At 34.8% G+C, this 18,740-nt stretch overlaps 1 protein-coding gene across 1 annotated transcript; it reads right to left on the bottom strand.

Annotated features, from left to right (window-relative positions):
• Window positions 1-12,504: 12,504 nt before the first annotated feature.
• On the bottom strand, window positions 12,505-14,507 carry LOC113356978 (expansin-like A1). Its single transcript, XM_026600223.1, has 5 exons — window positions 14,295-14,507; window positions 14,022-14,131; window positions 13,722-13,900; window positions 13,084-13,216; window positions 12,505-12,958 (listed from the first exon to the last, which is right to left on the bottom strand). Exons 1-5 carry the CDS (start codon window positions 14,407-14,409, stop codon window positions 12,695-12,697), a joined length of 801 nt encoding a protein of 266 aa, XP_026456008.1. The 5' UTR covers window positions 14,410-14,507; the 3' UTR covers window positions 12,505-12,694.
• Between the last annotated feature and the right edge of the window lie 4,233 nt (window positions 14,508-18,740).

Genomic DNA, 18,740 nt, shown 5'->3' with positions numbered 1-18,740 from the left:
TTTTTTTTTTTTTTTTTTTTTTTTGAACCCGGGCGAACGTATAATCTCCGTCCCCCATACCAGGCGTTGCTATAGTTCACGCCCCATACAGGCGTTATCTTTATCAACACCCCATACCAGGCGTTATCTTTATCAACTCCCCATGCCAGGCGTAATCTTTATCTACGCTGGACGATGAAGCGGACTTTATATCAACGCGCGACCAAATTTACTCGTCACCCGTTACGTCACATGAGGGACTAAACCCAAATTTGATCTTTTTTTTTAATCTTTGGTCTTTAGTTATGCTCGCACAACTGTGTACGCTCTAACCAACCGAAAAACAAAACTCCTTAAATAGTAAAGTTAGACTATATCAAGGTGGATTGAAATATGCTCTTGGCCCGTACTCCATTACATCACCGGAGGAAGCATTTTGAATTCTTTACAGACCACGCACCATGTGAATATATCATATAGAGCTTTACGGATGACTGCATTTCATTGTTTTGCTTGCCAGTAAAAACTCTAGAATTTCGTTCCTCGGTAAACTACATAGAATCACAGTTGGATTACACACCAAATTTGGGATTGAATCTTTGTACCAAGAGGTGGAGACCTTGCCAACACTAGCGAAATCAAATTTGGAGATATAATGATCAAGAACCACTTTAACTTCTCAATGAAATTCATCCAGACCTTTTTGTGCAAAATCACAGTGAATAAAAAGATGACACGCAGTTTCACTTTCACTGCAGAAAAGACAAGACTGTGGCACTTCCAAACCTCTTCTTTTGAGCATATCTCTAGTAGGCAAATTAGAGTGAGCCAAAGTCCATAAGAGAAAACCTATTTTAGGTAGTATCTTAAGCTGCCAGAGTAATTTGAAGATGTGTTGAGTAGGTAATTTCACTCTTTCATTAGCTGTCATAAGCCAATTTTACTGTGAATTTTTTCTTCCGAGAAAGTGTCCACTTCATTATATTATCCGCATTTAAATTGAGCTTCACATTGTTTAAATCACTCTATAACCAAGTCATTTCAGTTCTGACATTAGAGTTTAGCCTCCTTGTCAAACCCATATCCCAGCTATAACCACCCGCAACTTGAGTAAAACATTCAGAGACAAAGCAACGCTTTGTTCTTGAGATTAACATATATATTGGGTTAGACAGTATGCAAAGGACATGAATAAATCCAATTGTCCAGCCATAATCTAACTTTTGTATCACTATCCAATTGTTCTTCCATTTCATAACTCCCTTCCTAATAAATATACCGAAAGAATTACTTGGTAATTTTGATATCCAAAGAATATCTTGTCCCATATTTTTCTGACACAATTTCTTTTCCAAAGAACATCATCATCTTCAATAGCGAATCTCCACAACCATTTAGACAAAAGAGCCTTACTCATATCTTTTAAACTCTTTATACCCAAACCACAAATTTTTTTATTCTAAGTAAAACATTCAATTTCACCGGATACATCTTTTTTCTACCTTTATTATCATTTCACAAGAAATCTCAATTTTTCTAGGTTTTTAGCAACTGAAACTGGCATTTCAAACAAAGATATATAATAGGTTGGTATCCTAGCTAAAACAATGTTAATAAGAGTGATTTACTTGATCTTGTTAACAATGATTTTTGCTAACCTGCCAATCTGATGATGAATTTATTTATGATTTCCCATTTAATAATACATTTATATTTGTCGCGCAAAGGTTGACCCAGATAAGAAGTAGGTAAGAAGCCAGTGTAATAGTCCGTCAAATCATAAAATTGTTGCAAATCACCTTCATAGCCCACACCAAAATTTGTCTCTTTGCAAAGTTGATATTAAGACCAGTAAGCATTTCAGAAGAAAGAAGTATCAATATGAGTTGTTGTACCTGTTCAACCTCCGCATCCACGAAGATCTAGGTGTCATCTCCGTGAAGATCTAGATGACTAACCATTTTTCCTCCAACAACAACTTGAAAACCTGATATTAATCCTTGCTCTTGAGCTTGTTTTATCATGAAAGATAAAGCTTCACCAAAAAGAAGAAAAAGAAAATGGGATAAAGAGTCACCCTGTCTTATTCCTTTGCAACTTTTGAAATAACCTGCAGCAGAGCCATTAGTGATTACAAAAAATCTAACAGAATCCACACACGTCGCCCAACTTCTCCATTTTGAACCATAACCCATCTTGCCAAGAATTTCATCAATACAATTAATCCCAATGCACATGATCAAAAGCCTTTTCAAAACCTACATTACATATTAGACCAGGTTTTCCACTTCTGATCCTAGAATCAATTAGTTCATTTGCCACTAAAACATCATCCAGAATTTGCCTATTTTTAATAAAAGCAGTCTATTCTGAAGAGATAACAGAAGGAAAAGTTGTTATTAATAAAAGTAGTCTATAGATGATCGTAAAAGCACCTCTGATGGTTGTTTCTATGTTGGTAAAAATCTTGTAGCTTGGTATAGCAAGAAATAGAATTCACAGTCCTTATCAACCTGTGAAGCAGAACATATTGTTGTTGGTACATGTTGTACCCAACTTTTGTGGATGAAATAAATGTTCATTGACTATGGAATAAATATTTCAACTATGAGCATACTGTGTGATAACTCAAGCGTTATTCGATTGACTGAGAACCCAGTTGAACATTCTCGTATAAACACATAGATATCAGATATCACTTTATTAGAGAGTTATATGAGAATGGTGTTATCAAATTAGAGTATATTCCATCCGAACATCAGCTAGCTGATATTCTTACCAAACCCTTAGATAGAACAAATTTCGAAAATCTAAGAAAATCTATAGGGATTGTCAAGGCACATTAGTACCTTGTGTGTCCGGTTTTCAACTTTTGCTTGCAATTGTTAAAACCGGTTTTGAACCTTTTTCTGGTAAAGGTTTGTTGTAGTTGTTATTCTTTTGTTTTGCATAAGGATGACAACGTAATGATATTTCGATATCAATTCTCCCTGGAAGAAGATGCAAACATATTGGAGAAGTGGATGCGAAATTTGAGGTAACAATGTTGTTAGTTAATTGTTTTCTTGTTTAAGAAAAGCCTGATTTTATTTCATATATATTTTTGCTTTTGCTTAACAAAATTTCGGTACAATTGATGTTTTATTCCATTATGTATGTATGGATGTTTGTGTGATTCAATTGGTTCCGGTTAAGAAAAACTATTGTTATCTCGCTTTATTGTGTGGTATCAATTGTTTAGGCTTACAAAATTTCGGTGCAATTGCGGTGTTTTAATGCTTATGTTGATTCAATTGCTTCCAGTTGAGGTGAATAATTTTGCAAGTTGATTTATTTGGTTTGTATGAATTATTTATGGCTTAACAAAAGAAAAGGTTTACGGGATGATTGTTTAGTCCAATTTGATTCCGGATAAGAGAAGCTAAGTTTATCTTAGTTAAACTTATCTAGGTTTCGGTTATTCAAGTCTAATCGAATGCCTTAACAAGAAATGCTAGTTAACTAACCTAGTACTTGTCTTGTTTAAAATTGAAAGGTCTAAGTTATATGGATAATTAGAACCTGATGAGAAAAATATAGTTATCTTTATTTTGGTATTATCGGTTGAAGCAGTTGTATTTGTACAATCGGTTTAGCAAAGGGACTAAGTTGCTTAATTGATTTTTGGTTTGCTAAACTAAATTGGGAAAACTGTTTCGGGCAATTGTTTCCTTGATAACATATCAAAACAAATTACTTTGTAGTTTCGATTTTTGATATTGGTTATCAAAAATGGTGTGTGGAACCCTCATGCTTAGCTCTATAGGTTTGCAAGTTTATTTTTGAGATTTTTGAGATTCTTTTCGTGTTGTCCTTTATTTTTTCGTTTCTTTGTCATTTTGTGACAAAAAGGGGGAGAAATATATGGAGTAAACAAGTGATACTGGTATTGATTTTATATTGATTGGTATCACCAAGGAAAAGAACATTTGTGCTTAAACGTTTATCTAACGAAAGAGTGAAAGCATAGACTAAGGGGGAGTATCATATCATATTAATTGGTATAACAAAGCTAATACTCTTCGTTATTATAATGTCAACAGCGGCATTTAAGGATTGAATGAATGCACGTTATTGTTTTGTTGAATTCGGGAATCAAGTGTATGTGTAATGAATTCTTCTAATTTTTTTATCCATATGATTGTAAGAGTTTTGTCACTAAAATTGACAAAGGGGGAGATTGTTAGAGCACAGCTCGGTTGAAGCCACCAAGTGTTGGTATGTCAAGTTTGGTTGTCATATTTTAGTGAATCAAAACTCATTTTAAGAGTCGCTTGATTATGTACTCGAGTCAACTTCGTATAGGTTAGCTTGAAAGTACTAGGATATGAGACATTACAAGTATTGCGAAGACTTAAAGAAGTGAAGAAGTAGGAAGCTACGACGTCAACATCATCCTTCCACTTGAGGTTAGTGATATTTGACTTGAACTGTTTCGTATCTTTCAAGTCGTGCATATTGAAAACAAAACTGCGAAGCATGAACACTCTAGATAGACATAGTATCAAGGAATACAATATGAGGTTTATTGCTTAACCATTAAACTTTGTAGATAAGACATCGACATAATCGTTTAAATGCTATTGTGATTATGTATGGGTATGGGGTGAGGATTTCATCCTAGGAAACAATGTTTTACATGTGTTTTAAGGAAGTAAGTTCATAAACGTGTTTATGAATCGAAAAGGAAATTGCCATGCGTTATTGGGATTGTTATTCATTGCATATGTTGTGAACATCCAATATGTGTGATTTAGTATAACCGCTCACGACTTGTTTGTGTTCTTGGTAAACTATTCACAAACGACTGAATTATGTATTGGTATGACTTTTATTAGTGAAACCGATCTTAAGTAATCACCTGATATGGTATGATCGAGTTTGTGTTTTGTTGAACCGAATCTGGGTAAAGGGGAACCGATCCTATGAAGAGGTGCAACACATCACAAAGGGGAATCGATCCTTGTATGAGGTGCAGCAAGTTTGTAGCAGAAAGGGGAACCGATCCTATGGACATGTGCAACACGTTTTTAGGAACAGGGGAACCGATCCTATGTACATGTGCAACACATATAAGTTAGATACCATATATATGTGGGGAACCGATCCTAGAACCTAGTCAACCGAATTTCGGAAAGCTAGTGTGACTATGCACAGTACTCACATGAAGGTAGAACCGAAACTTGTTTTGGTAGAATCGTTAAACCCATGATTTGTGATTGAGTGTTTATTAATCAATCGTTCTTGAAAGTCAGATGAACCAATTCTAAACTTGTTTGGAAGTGTGGCAAATCGGTTTCAAGGTTGTAAGTATGAAAGAGGACTTACAAAGTAAGGATGTCGGCATATTTTGAACATGTACAATAATGTTTATCTTTTATTATTCAAAGTTATTCCTTAATAGCTACAGGAAGAAAATCCTAGGATCGAAATATAAATAAGTTAAGAATCTTCTAATTAAGTTTGTTAATTTTATTTTAGGAAAATGAGAATTAGTAATGTGTATTTACTAGTTGAGATTTTCCAAAGAGATTTTCGGTCATTATTTTGGACAGAGCATTTCCAGGAATTATGAAAATCGAATTTGGAATATATTGAATATCTTTGAGAATATTTTTGGTTTTGGAAATTCCTTGGTGTCCAAACTTTCTTGTCTATAAATACTTGAAGTTTGCATTTCTAGCAAACTAATCCTTCGTGACAGCAAACTTCCTCGGTTGTGTTGTTACTGGTGTAGCCTCCTATTCGGAGAGGAGAGTAACCTAATTAGGAGAAATCTCTTACGGCCGCTCAGTTTAAAGTCTTCTTTGGGATTGAGAAGCTCTACGAGTACCATTGGTGGGAAACTAGATAATTGTAGTTTATCTTTTGTTTTCGATTGATTTGATTGACTAACGGTGGTTGAACTTTGATTGCACCTAGTTTGTTTAAGATTCACTCAAACTAGATCGAAGTTTCGACAGGGATCTTTAGACCGTTGTTAGTTCTAAAGACGATCTTGTGATAATCCATTGTTAACAGACTCCGTTCTGTGTGTGATTGATCACAAGATATTCAAGTTGTTGTGTGCAGGTGTTTATTGAAGATCTAAGAATATTTGAAGACAAAAAATATATTGAAGATTTCTAATTTGGGGTTCATAATCTTTGGTGTGCACAATACTTGTTTCGGTATAAGAGGATCCAACTATAATCGGTGTATCCTTTTGGTAGATTGGATTGATTAGTTGTGTAGATCGACGTCAATACAATTCTTTGTGATTAAAAGTATTGATTGCAAAATCTTAACAATTACTTCGGTAGTTGAGAATAAGATAGATCTAAGACCTGACGAAGGAGTTTATTTGAGATAAACAGAAGAGCCTTTGTCGAACTCACATCACTTGGTTGAAGATAGTTGATACCAAACAAATTTGTTGTTCCTTTACTGTTTGGAATACGAACCAAAGGAATTGTTCCAAGTATGTGACTTATTCATAAGTTGGAGGCGTGGGAATACATACGGAACTAGGTGAACTATAGGTTTAGTTGCTTGGTCTCAACTATATGAAGTTAGGTCTAATTTTGTGTAGTGGCTTAATCCTGAGATTATTCAATTCTGGACAAGGTTCTGGGATTTTTCTGCATTTGCAGTTTCCTCGTTAACAAAATATTGTTGTGTCACTTACTTTATATTTTCGCATTATAATTGTTTTTATTATAATTAAAGTAAATCACACAAACGTTAATTCTTATTTACTTGATAAGCAATCCTATTGTGTTTGGTTAAGTCCGAACCTTTTTATCAAGTAAACATACTTCGTTGTCGTATTTTCTTGATCTGGTATCCATAGACGATCACACGAAGTGTGAACCGATTAGTTGCATTGTATCATGTCAGTCCATAGACAATCACTTTCGGAGAAAAGACTTATAGGTAGGAAAAGTTTTAGCTTGAGGAATATTTGGGTACCCTCTCCTTTTCACCTACTACCAATTAACTTCGGACAGAAATGTAGTTGGGACCGAATGAAACCCTCACATCAATTCAGTTACAGACGCGATCCTTACGCCTCTTGAATCCCAGCAGGACTCCGCGCAATTGATTCCCTTAGTTGTCATCCTTTACAGCCTAAGAGTTGCTTTAACTCAATTGAAGACTTTAAACCAATCTGCCTCCCACAGATAAGCCTATTTGTGTGATTTCCTTTTTGATTGTAGAGATCAAGGTGAGACTGGAAATCGATAGCAATAGAAAAAGTCTAGCTAACCTCAAAATACAGACTTATGCTTCCTGAAGAGCATCCTAAATTATTATTCACCTCACAAGTATTAAACTTGCGGAATCAACAAATTCTGAGACGAAAAGAACTTTGATGATTTCTATCTATCTTGATTGATAGAGCAAGCACAATAATCAATCAAGATCAGGATACTCAAGCTATCAAGATAAAAGATAGATGAACCTGGCTTCACAAATCCCTATGGAGTATTTGTAGTCGCTAATACCCAAAAGGGTTTTAGGAAGAGGACGACTCTAGTTTACAACTAGGACACACAAAAGTAGTATGGCGATTTAAAGATCCCAGTTGTTTGAGGTTCCCCTTTTATAGACTTTCAACCATAGGTTGCTTTAGGTTTAAGCTAATATAACTTTGGAACCAAGCAAACAATATCCACCGTTAGAAGAATATTTGAAATGTTATTTAAATATCAAGATATACACTCTGGTTAGGATGAAAGGTAACCAAACCGTGTACAAAGACATTGTTCATAAACGGTTAGCCGGAACTAGCCGATTGAACCATAAGCTTAATCATTTGCATAAACACTTAAGATTTTAAATTTGAATCAAAATCATAAGTTATAATATGATCAATCATGTTTATATAGTGTTCTTAGAGATTTATTCAAATGCTAATTATCTCACAGAAATAATTTTATGTGCATCTGAAAATATTCAACAAGGCAACTATGTGTACCAGGTACGTGTACTTCAGCCTTGTTCGTGACTATATTTGTCATGGTGCATGTACCGAGTATGTATACCCTTAAGAAAAATATAAGTTTCGGAGTCATACAGAACTTTTTAGATTTGCGTAGCATACCACACTGGTTATAGAACCAACAATTTTTTTCGGTATGCATAACTATAGCTACGCCGATACGTGTACTGAGTACATGTATTACGGCTCCGGACCTATAACAGTTTTCCTAATTTGTGAAACTGGTATGCATACTGTCTTGTATCCAGATTTTCAGTAGTTTTATATCTCTCTCTAGATCAATTCGAAACATTCCCAAATAACACCAATGACATATATGACTGTTCCAGGCTATTTTCGAATGATAATATTGAATAACAATTTAGATTACGAACAATAAATTGTCCTTAACCGAAATTCATCTTGTATGAATAAATGTTCATTAAGCTTAATCATATATATTTCGAGAACTAATTACAAGATAAACTTGACTCGAAATTCTTGATATTATTATGATAGTCTACTTAGTTACGCGACAACGTCTCATAGATTGAAAGATGAATATAACTTTAGAAATAGGTGGTTCAGTCTTCACTTACCTTTTGTTGAAGAAGTTCTCCAAAAGCTTCAGTTGATCATCGCCTTCAAACGGTAGAACGCAATGATGACTGCTGTGATGTCCGTTTCTCAAGTACACTTTTATTCTAATCCGAGACTTAACTAATGGTAGACTATAAATCAAGATATATATTTGAAAACAAGCTTGAGATAGCAACACTTGTGAGTTCGACCGAGTAATGTTCTAACACACGTAAAGTGTATATAGTCCATAGACACTACCCTAGTACCTTGATATTAAAAGGTACTCTGAAAAAATTCACAACACCTTGTTTGATTTCTTGTGCATCAAAGGTCACGACACCATTCACTCAAATCGCCCCTATAAAGTTCCTTCGTCTTTTATCTGAAGCTAACTTATGAAAATATTTGGCGTTGTTTTCAATTTGAATAATGTAGTTAATTCTAGATCTGTTCCTCAATTTTTATGTTTTGGAAATTGCTAAAATGAAGTAGTTTTGTCTAGCTTGTAGCCTATAATTCCATTGCACTTTATTGAGACCATTTTGTAAATCCTCCTCCTCATCCAGCTGCACAAAAAACGCCTCTACCCCCTTACCTTTTAGTTCATTTTATATCATCAATAACCGTTAATTTCAGATCTATACAATACCTTGATCTATACTATGTTTGTGAATTGGAAATGTAAATTTATCAGTAATTTCAAATTTTAAAGCAGTGATGTATATAACCTAGATTTTCTTAGTGGATATTCAATTTTTAGTCAAAGTATGGTTGGGAATAAAAAGGAACAACAAGAAAATGACGACGAGGAAGAAAGAGGAACAATTAGGGTAAAAAGCGTATTTTCTTTCAACGAGTTCTGTATTATTTTTAATATTTTTTTTCGTTTTCTGGAAAATTAAAGCTAGTTTTGTGACATGGGTTTTTGTAATGGTGTTTTGCTCTCTGAATTTCTCTTTATTGGAAATTTATTTGACTTTGTTATTGTACTGTGTTTGAGGTTTGGGAGTTGGGATACGATCTAGATTCCATAATTTCATGGAATTTGGGCGCTTTTGTCATGTTTTATCAATAATCTATTTCTTGTAACTATTTATCTTCTTCCACTCAAAATCGATGAAGATGTGATATTTTGATTGAATATTGAAAGTGGGGAAATCATGTCATCTGGCTGAAGATATTTGGAGAAGAAAAGAGAAAAAACGAAGAAGAACCATAAATTAAGGATATAATTAATTTACACCATAAATACCCTCCTCTTAAATAACGAGAATTTTAATTTTTTACAAACTATTAACTGAAATGACAAGTGGCAGCTTCTTATTTGTCCCTCACGTCCCCATCATATGTTGTGCCCCATCAGAGTTTATCCCATATTCTACGCATTGGCTTTAAAAGCCGAAGCTTTTTGCACTTACTAAAACCTGTAAAAAATTTATTGGATTCATGTCTAACTTGCAGCCTGGAATCCCATTACACTTCATTGACACCATTTTGTAAATCCTCCTCCTCATCCAGCTGCACAAAAACTGCCTCTAACTCCTCCATTCTTTTTTCCATTTATCCAAACTCTTAGCTTTCCCCATAATCTAAGCATTGGTTTTAAAAGTTGAAGCTTTTTGCACATACTAAAACTGACACTACCTGACACAGAAAAAGAAAACCTAGCACTTTCAATAAAAGAAATAAAGTCGGAGTATGCATACCAGAATGTTTCACAATGAAAAGAACTTGGACCACCTTTAGCCCCATTGTAGATAAGAGCAATAGGACTTTGATCGGAATGTGTACTGGCAATATCCCGTTGATCAACATTTGGAAAATGAATTTCCCCACCAACTAAAAGAAAATATATGTCAAGCCTACTACGAACACTATGAACCTGATTATTGGTCCAAGTGTATGCATCTCATTTCATGGGCAAACCAACGAGTTCATGTCTTGAATAGGCTCATTTCATGAACCTATTGAATTTTTCCATTGTATTATTGGATTCAACACAATGAATTCTCTCGTATATGAATCTAATTACATTCCAGTCACCACCAATCACCCATGGAAGATCCCAATAACTTCTAATTTCTTCAATTTCTCTCCAGAAATCTTTTCTTTCAAGAAAATCATAGGAGCACAAATACCAGAAAAACTCATTCAAAATTTGAATTGGGAATTTGACATAGAAGACTGATAGAGTAGTGCTCAATCGAATGATTAACAACTGTTACCTTAAAATCATCCCACGTACATAAGATTTCACTACTTCTTACAACAGATAGAGCATCAAGCCTTTTAACATTTCTGTTATCTCAAGATTGGAGAACAACCAAATCATTACATTGTTGAATATTTGTCTCTTGAGAACAAAAATACTAGGTTTCATTCTCTTGCTTTCTGCTTAACAATATATCGTCTATTGAGATCATTCAAACCGTCAATATTCCAACTAACAATTTTGAAATTCATTTAAAACATAAACATCTTCGATCCCAAACTTTCGGGGTATAGGCTCTAAAACCACCTCTACTTACCTTAACAAACTTTATATCTCCTCTAAACCAGAATTTCTTTTTCCTTTCTGAAACTAGATACAAAAATGATAAAGTCTCTAAAATCATTGAATCATGTGAATTCACTAGCTATACCTTAGTTTCTCTTATTGGTCTTTTTGGGGACTTGGTCTGACTCTATGCAAGTAGACATTAAGAAACTTTTAGAGAATGATCAATATTTTTGTTAATTGTAGAGATTTAGAATCTTAGATAAGAACTCTATGACGGAAAATAATATTTCTTTTCTTTATGGGAACCCAAAACAACCATTGTGCATCGAGGATTTGAAGCTCCTCGAAGAATTAGCAAACAACAATGATCATCCTTGGATAATGATATTAAACCTAAACATCACTCTCTCGGCTCAGAAAAATCTGGCGGCAAACCTATCAATCCTGAATTCATCAGCAATACCAGAACCATCATTGAGGATATAGGTTTGCTTGATTTGGGATTCATGTAGCCTATTTATACCTGGTCAAATAAGCAAAAGAAACCAAACAAAACCTAAGTTACACTATACAGAGCACTTGCAAATCTGGATTGGATTTTTGTCAACCGTAGTACAACTGTCACCCATTTGCCTCCTATTGGGTCTTACCATTCTTCAATCCCCCTTCATCCAAATCTTCTGTTCTCTCAGTCGTATTCCTTACAAGTATTTTAGTTTGTAGTTGCGTTCCCCAGAAAAGGAATGCTATAGGAACACCCAGCTAGGATTCCCACCTTTTAGAGTTGTCACTAAACTTAAACTACTGAAAAAACAACTATCTAAAAGGGGAAGTAAACTGAACACTGTACGAAATTCAGACCACCCACTTCTTAGAGAGGGTGAATTAACCCATTCTGATGGCCAAATTGTCTAACATGTTAAAACTCATATTCTTTATCCTGCATATAATTTAATCCACTGACTGAGGTGCTATTAGATCTCTATTAGATCCTTTTCCTTTGCTTTTTCTGTTTTTTTTTCTTTTTGGCTTCTCGCTCATATTTAGAAGGAAGTAAATAAAGAATTTTGGAGAAAGAATAGGTGTGAAGAGGAATGAGAGGGGAGATATTGTATTTATACGCGCTATAAAGTCGACCGTTAGAGATAGCGATATTGAGTATAAAGTCGATCGTTAGAGATAGCGATATTGAGTTGAACGTCAGCGATATAGACTCTCTAACGATATTGAGTATAAAGTCGACCGTTAGAGATAGCGATATTGAGTTGAACGTCAGCGATATAGACTCTATCGCCAGCTAAATAAACAATATCACTAGGTAATGTTTTCATCCGCTCAACTCTTTTACCAAAGTGGCATGGCGAATGGATTTTTTTGACACGTTGCATAGGAATAGGCCTCAGAGGAACAAAATTGATGAAGAGTTGTTTATAATGTTACCTTGGCCAAAAAAGACATCCGATTTTTTTTAATGTAAAGTAATTATAAGGATCACTACCTTGAAAATAACAGTTCTAATGTACACAGTTTATCCACAACAGTATACACTATAAAGAGACTCTTAAGCTTAACAAAACCAGTAGCTAGTAACATGATAAAAGAAAAAGAAAACCCAGATCAAAACGACCTCTTCAGTTCCAATGTTCATGTTCACAACTAGCAGATGAAGACGCACAACCTTCTTGAGCAATATCAGTAATTTGAACACCTGAATCATAGATTTCACCAACTTTCCAGTTAGCAGGAATCACTTCATTGTTTGCCCATATCATTTTGCCATCAAAACCCCCTGTCACCAGCATTCTAATTTGCAATGCCCCAGCTGGTACTCTACTTGTTTCCCACACTACTCCATTAGCATTCCTAGTCATGTATCTCCAATTTGCAGCTCCAACCTAAAAAGTCAAGATCAATAAAATCTTTCATAAACTGCAAATGGGTTGCAAGAAAGGCACAAGCCTTAATGCCTGAAGCTTATGCTGTATGCTTTAAGATAATACAACTGTATATTATAGTTTACCTGTGCTATATCGACAGACACAATGTCTGTTTGACCACCTTGATAGAGAAACTTAATAGCCAAATAGTTGGGTTTTAGGCTCTTCTCTTCTATTTTAACTGACAAATTCTTGGATTTGTATTCACATGGTATCCTGCCATGTCGAAAACAACAATCATGATGTTAGATTTACAGTCGACCAGAGATTATCATTAATCATCAACTTTTTTTTTTTTTTTTGGTCCCAAGCCTCCCAGTTCACAAATGTGTAGTTAGGTGTAACAAATCCACCAAGACCTCTACTGCCTAAGAAGTTGTTACTTGTTATTGGAGTCTAGACTCTAGAGTCTAGATTGGAATTGCAGCAACCACTTATTCTTGTCACGATCCCACTAAACCTCGCTTTCAAATCATAACTTTCACTCAGCCACAGCACTTTGGCATCCCACTTCACAACCAGAGAGGCTGAAAATGATATGCTGTTTACTAGTCTCCACAAAATAAAAACTCTAGTCTGGTCTGGTCCTAACACTAACACGTAACACCTAGCTTAAACCGTTTTTAGTTTAAAAGAAACCGAAACCGAAAAATCGGGACTAGAGTTTTGTGACAGTGATACTGCAATATAACGGGAATTTAAAAAGTTATTTGCTGCTTACCTCTTGTATTCAACATCGACAATTCCAAGCTTGAGAAGATCATGAGACATACCATCATTAGCCATGGCCCTAAAAGCTCTGTTACTTAGAACAAAATCAGTTTTATTATTGTGATTTAGATCAGTTAGTATCACTTTAGTTCCTCCATTGCTACAGATTTTCTGATTCTTACACCTTATCTGCAAAAATTCCCAGAACAAAAACAGAATTATAAAACGAAATTCAATACAGAAAAAAAGAAAACAAAAAAGACGGTTTTCTCTGTTTTGGCTCTAGACTTTGTAGCTACTGATTAGTCACCTGAAAGCAAGCTCCACAACCAACACCATCTCTATACAAAGAAGGAACACCAGCAGCAAGATGACCACCATTAAAACCTACTGCTAATGAGCCATACCCACAAGCTCCAGCTGCAGTAACAATAAAATCGAATTGAATTAGTAAATTAGTAACAACCCGTTAACCTTTTGCAAATAAATTCTGTTGGGTATATGTCTTCTTTTCAGCTTAATTCCTCGATGGGTTTTAATTGCATAATTAGTAGAATCAATGAAACAAGAGAAACGAACTTACAAGAGAGTGAAGAAGAGGAAGTGAAATAAGCAGCCTTGCTTTGATGAACACAACGATCGCAAGCAGTTGAATAAGAGATTAAGAGACTAAACATTAAACAGATAAAGATATTCATGATTAATCGGATTTTGAGTTTGAGTTTGAGTTTGAGTTTGAGAAGTGAGAAGTGATGATGCGGGAAGTGTGTATTTATACAAGTGGAGAGGGTATGTGAACCCGGTAAAGAGAGTGGAATACAGATGGCAGTTGAAACTGAAAGTGATTAGATTTGCTTGTTTTAGATAAAAAGGTTTTTTAAATGGGAAATGGACATGAAACTGACAAGAATTCGCTGATTTGCAGGATACACACACGGAGGTAGGTGTGAGCATAAAAACCGGAATCGCGGATTTAATCCGTATCCGTCCGCAAAATTGCGGATTTCACCCAAACCGCAAGACGTATGGGTCGGACACGGGTGGGATTCTCAAATCCGCATGCGGTGCGGATGCGGTTGCGGTTGTCATTTGAAAACCGCGGATTACCGCAACCGTAGAAAGAAGCAAAGTTTTCTTACCTGAATATGAACCTAGGTCCAAAGAGAAAGAAATGAAGTTCTTTGATCACGTAGTTAACTAAATGAATTTAGGCCCAAAGAGAAAGAAGTAAAGTCCTTAAAACACTAACTGAATTTAGGCCCAACAAATAGAATCAAAACTAAGTTAACTAACTGAATACAATCAAAACTAAGTTAAGACACTAACTGAATTTAGGCCCAACAAGTACAATCAAAAATAGGTCAAATCCACGGTTAATCCGCAACCGGCCCGTACAATTCACGGATCCGCAAAGGTTAAATTCGCGGGTGATTGGACCGATCACGGTTTAATTTTACAAATCCGCAACTTTGACGGTTCGGTTACGGGTGACCCCTAATCCGCAACCGTCCATCCGTTACACACACCTACACAGAGTGAGATGAGAGAAACGCGTTGTTTTTTGTGTTCTCTTTTTATGGGCTTTGAGCTAGTGATCGCCTACTCGTTTCACCGACTCATCTCAGCATATAAAAATCATTGGGTAGGTAGTAAAGTGAGAACAAGAAGACTAATTTGGATATCATGAGTAACTAATAAGTTAAAAGTGTTAATCTTACGTTTACCCTTTTTTTACTTTTCTTTTTGGATGTTGCACCTAAGTGCTCTTTGGATGTTGCATCCAAGTGATTATTGTATTATAATGGAGTGGATGAAGATGATATGGTCCAGAAAATAATGCATATGCCACTGATGTTATTATCAGCAACAAATAATGCAAAACACAACCGATCTTAAAACATCGAGCTTATCCAATCTCTTTAACAAAAAAAAAAAGGAATTCTACAAACGCCAACTAAACAAAAACTAGGAAAACAAAAGTTATGCGCGTCTCGTTCATAATAATCCTAACAGGTGGCCTATTCCTTGTCATTTTATTGCATTTGTTGTTACATTCGGATTGTTTTTTTTTTGGATATAGATGGTTTTCAAACTGAATCATCATCTAGAAGACATAAAATTGGTTGAGTAGTTGATTAGTCAAGTTTGTAGAGACGTTGGTTCGGTATGATTGAGTTTATCCTATAATCATGTTTTAGGACATACATAAAAAATTTGAGGCATATAATTTTTATTTTCCTATCCATGGTGTGTTTATAAGGGGTGTCTAAAGGTATGTTATGACCTATATACTCTTAAACGGTTTCTATTACTAAATTAAATTGTCCTTATCCTTAATTTATAAATCAAAAATTAAAAATAGTTTTAAAGTTAAACATCTATTCTTCTTCTCTACTCGATTCCCGTTTGTGAAACCGTCGATAAAAAATTTGATCTTGAAAATTTGATCGTCGATTCGTGAAAATCTGATTGTCGATTAAACACAACTACAGAAATAACTCGCACAACGAAACCTGCAATTGGTAATAATTTTAAATCGTTTTCTAATCCGCCAATTGGAGAACAAGAAGATGTCGAAGGATTGGAAGCAGAAATTCAACGGGATGAAGAACGAACTCCTAAAATGAGGATTAGAATGTATTTTCTATAAAGCCTCTCTTATTTTATTGTTTTTCATCGATAGAATATGATTAATTCAGAATGCAAAAGAGCTTTTGGGGATTACAGAATGAAGTTCGGTTGATTAGCGAGACGAATTATCAGCCGAACTGTTCATTGTTCTTCGTTCTGAAAGTGCTTATGAACAGTTCGGCTGGTAATTCATTTCTAAACAATAGCCGAACTTCCCAGGTGGTTAATACAGTGTTAGGTTCGGCTAATACCTTGCCAACAATTACCAGCCGAACCTGAGAAGTGAAATTTTCCCCAGGTGATTGTCAAGTTCAGCTAACTCGATTAGATCACTTTCAATCCGAATATATCTCTGTAAACACTTCGAAAATCTTGATTTGTAGGCTCCAGGTTCGGCTGACTCGTGTTTACGAGTTATCAGCTGAACCTCTCTCTGTAGACCCAAGTTTTCTGGTTTTGTTTTGGTCATAACTTCTTCATCCGATGTCGAAATGACCTCATTCTTTTTACTTCGTCTTCATATTTTCATTCTCTTGAAGATGAAGATAGAATCTCCTTAATTTCAAAGAGTTGAATTTGGACCTTAGTCTTCTCCATTAGTAGACTTCACTTTCTTAACACTTTTACAGTCATTTCCACTTCTTTTGGTTGATTAATCCTAAGAAAAGCTGCACAACAGAAAACATACGTAAGAAAATGTTGAATCTCTAAATGTTTACGAACTTGAGTGTTTTCTATAAACTCAGTAACGTGTTCGGCTAATACAAATTTTTGAATATAAGCCGAACTTGGAAACATATACGGTTCGGCTGGTATGATATTTAGAGTAAAAACCGAACCTTTAACTTTAGTTTTTTTTCCAAAACACTCAATAAAAGGTTCCGCTTATTATGAAAATTTCTTGTTAGCCGAACATTTAACTAGTAAGTAGGTCGAAAATTACAAAATATAAGTTCGGCCAGCAATTATTGTATTTCGAGTAAACCGAACTGTTTATCTTCTGTAACATACCAGTTAGGTTCGGCTGATAGCCGAACATATCTCTGGTTCACCTAACTTGGGTGAAAAATTTTTTTTCTGATTATTTTAACATACAAAAGTGAAATTAAACATAAACTAAAATGATATTTGTGTATTGTTAGCATTGGATTCCTCATCGATGTTCTGGATTTGGCTCATAAAATTCATCATTATGATTTTGAGTTTGAGTTTGGGTAAAATCATTCTCATAATCTAGAAAATCAACCATCTACGGATCATTGTTGTAGTTGATGTGTATTTTCCTAGGTTTTTTAGATAAAGATTGTCCTTCCTCATCCATTGAGATTACTTGAATCAAAATACAAGTTTTTTCCTCACTTCTCCTTCTTCTTCTCCAAAAAAACCTAACTTTTTTTTTCTTCTCCAAATTTTATCATCAGCGAAAACTTTTATAACTTTATTATCTTTATCACTAATCAATACTATTAACAACTAATCATTATTATTAACACTAATACAAAAAGGGCAGATTTTCCATTACAATAAATATTTGGTTAAGGGACTTTTGGATTTACTATCTATAACCCGTTTTTGTCTTTATTCAGTATGCCTGGAATTTTCCTGTATGCCCTAAAACAAGGTTCTTATCCTAACCCTCTCTCTAAGCTCAATTATTATAACGTATATATACGAATGAACCCAGAATCAAAACTTCAGGGCTCAAAGGTGGAATCCTATTTTAGCGCATACCTAAATATTTCAGGGCATACTGAATAAAGACAAAAAGGGGTTGTAAATAGCAAATCAAAATCCGATTGTTTACGGGCTAGTTTCAGCATGGAGGTTAACATATCCACATAACTTGCATCATTACCTAGAAGGGTTTCTGTTCGAGTCATCGGACATGCCAACAAGATTTAGTTTTAAATCATCATGAGATCCTTCGGACTCATTCAAGATAATATCAGAAGAGCATTCTGAACTTGATTTGGATGAGATAGAATCATTATCACTATTCATAACCTATGATTCAGAGAGTGGTTGAACAACCTCTTGCGATACGTTAATTGAGTCTTCATTAATCTTCGTTTTTTCTTAATCTTACTTTGACTCATGCCATATAGGTTGGATCGCACCAAACACAAATTGTTTGATCTTTTTTTAGTATTTGCATGCTCTGATACCAATTGAAATGACGAGGGTACCAGTTACACCAAAATATTTTCGATATCAATATATAAGTCTGATACCTAGCGTGATTTTATATAGACAAAGACTGTCAAGAAGATAGCAAACCACAAGGTATACACTTGGTATATAGTATTGGTGCGAAACCAAACTCAACTATAATCCACCCTTTCAGTATTAGTGTCAATAATCTGGATTAGTAATTAGTAATCTTGATTAGTGATTAATA

This window comes from Papaver somniferum, chromosome 3 (genome assembly GCF_003573695.1).
Source record: "Papaver somniferum cultivar HN1 chromosome 3, ASM357369v1, whole genome shotgun sequence".
NCBI classification, from domain to species: domain Eukaryota; kingdom Viridiplantae; phylum Streptophyta; class Magnoliopsida; order Ranunculales; family Papaveraceae; genus Papaver; species Papaver somniferum.
This window is presented reverse-complemented; position numbering and strand designations above follow the sequence as displayed.

What these genes read in the sequence shown, in the direction of transcription:
- LOC113356978 (XM_026600223.1), bottom strand. Translation starts at nt 14,409, where the DNA reads ATGAATATCTTTATCTGTTTAATGTTTAGTCTCTTAATCTCTTATTCA. An exon ending in TTCCTCTTCTTCACTCTCTT is followed by an intron (nt 14,132 to 14,294) that starts GTAAGTTCGTTT and finishes TTGTTACTGCAG; the next exon opens with CTGGAGCTTGTGGGTATGGC. An exon ending in GTTGTGGAGCTTGCTTTCAG is followed by an intron (nt 13,901 to 14,021) that starts GTGACTAATCAG and finishes GAATTTTTGCAG; the next exon opens with ATAAGGTGTAAGAATCAGAA.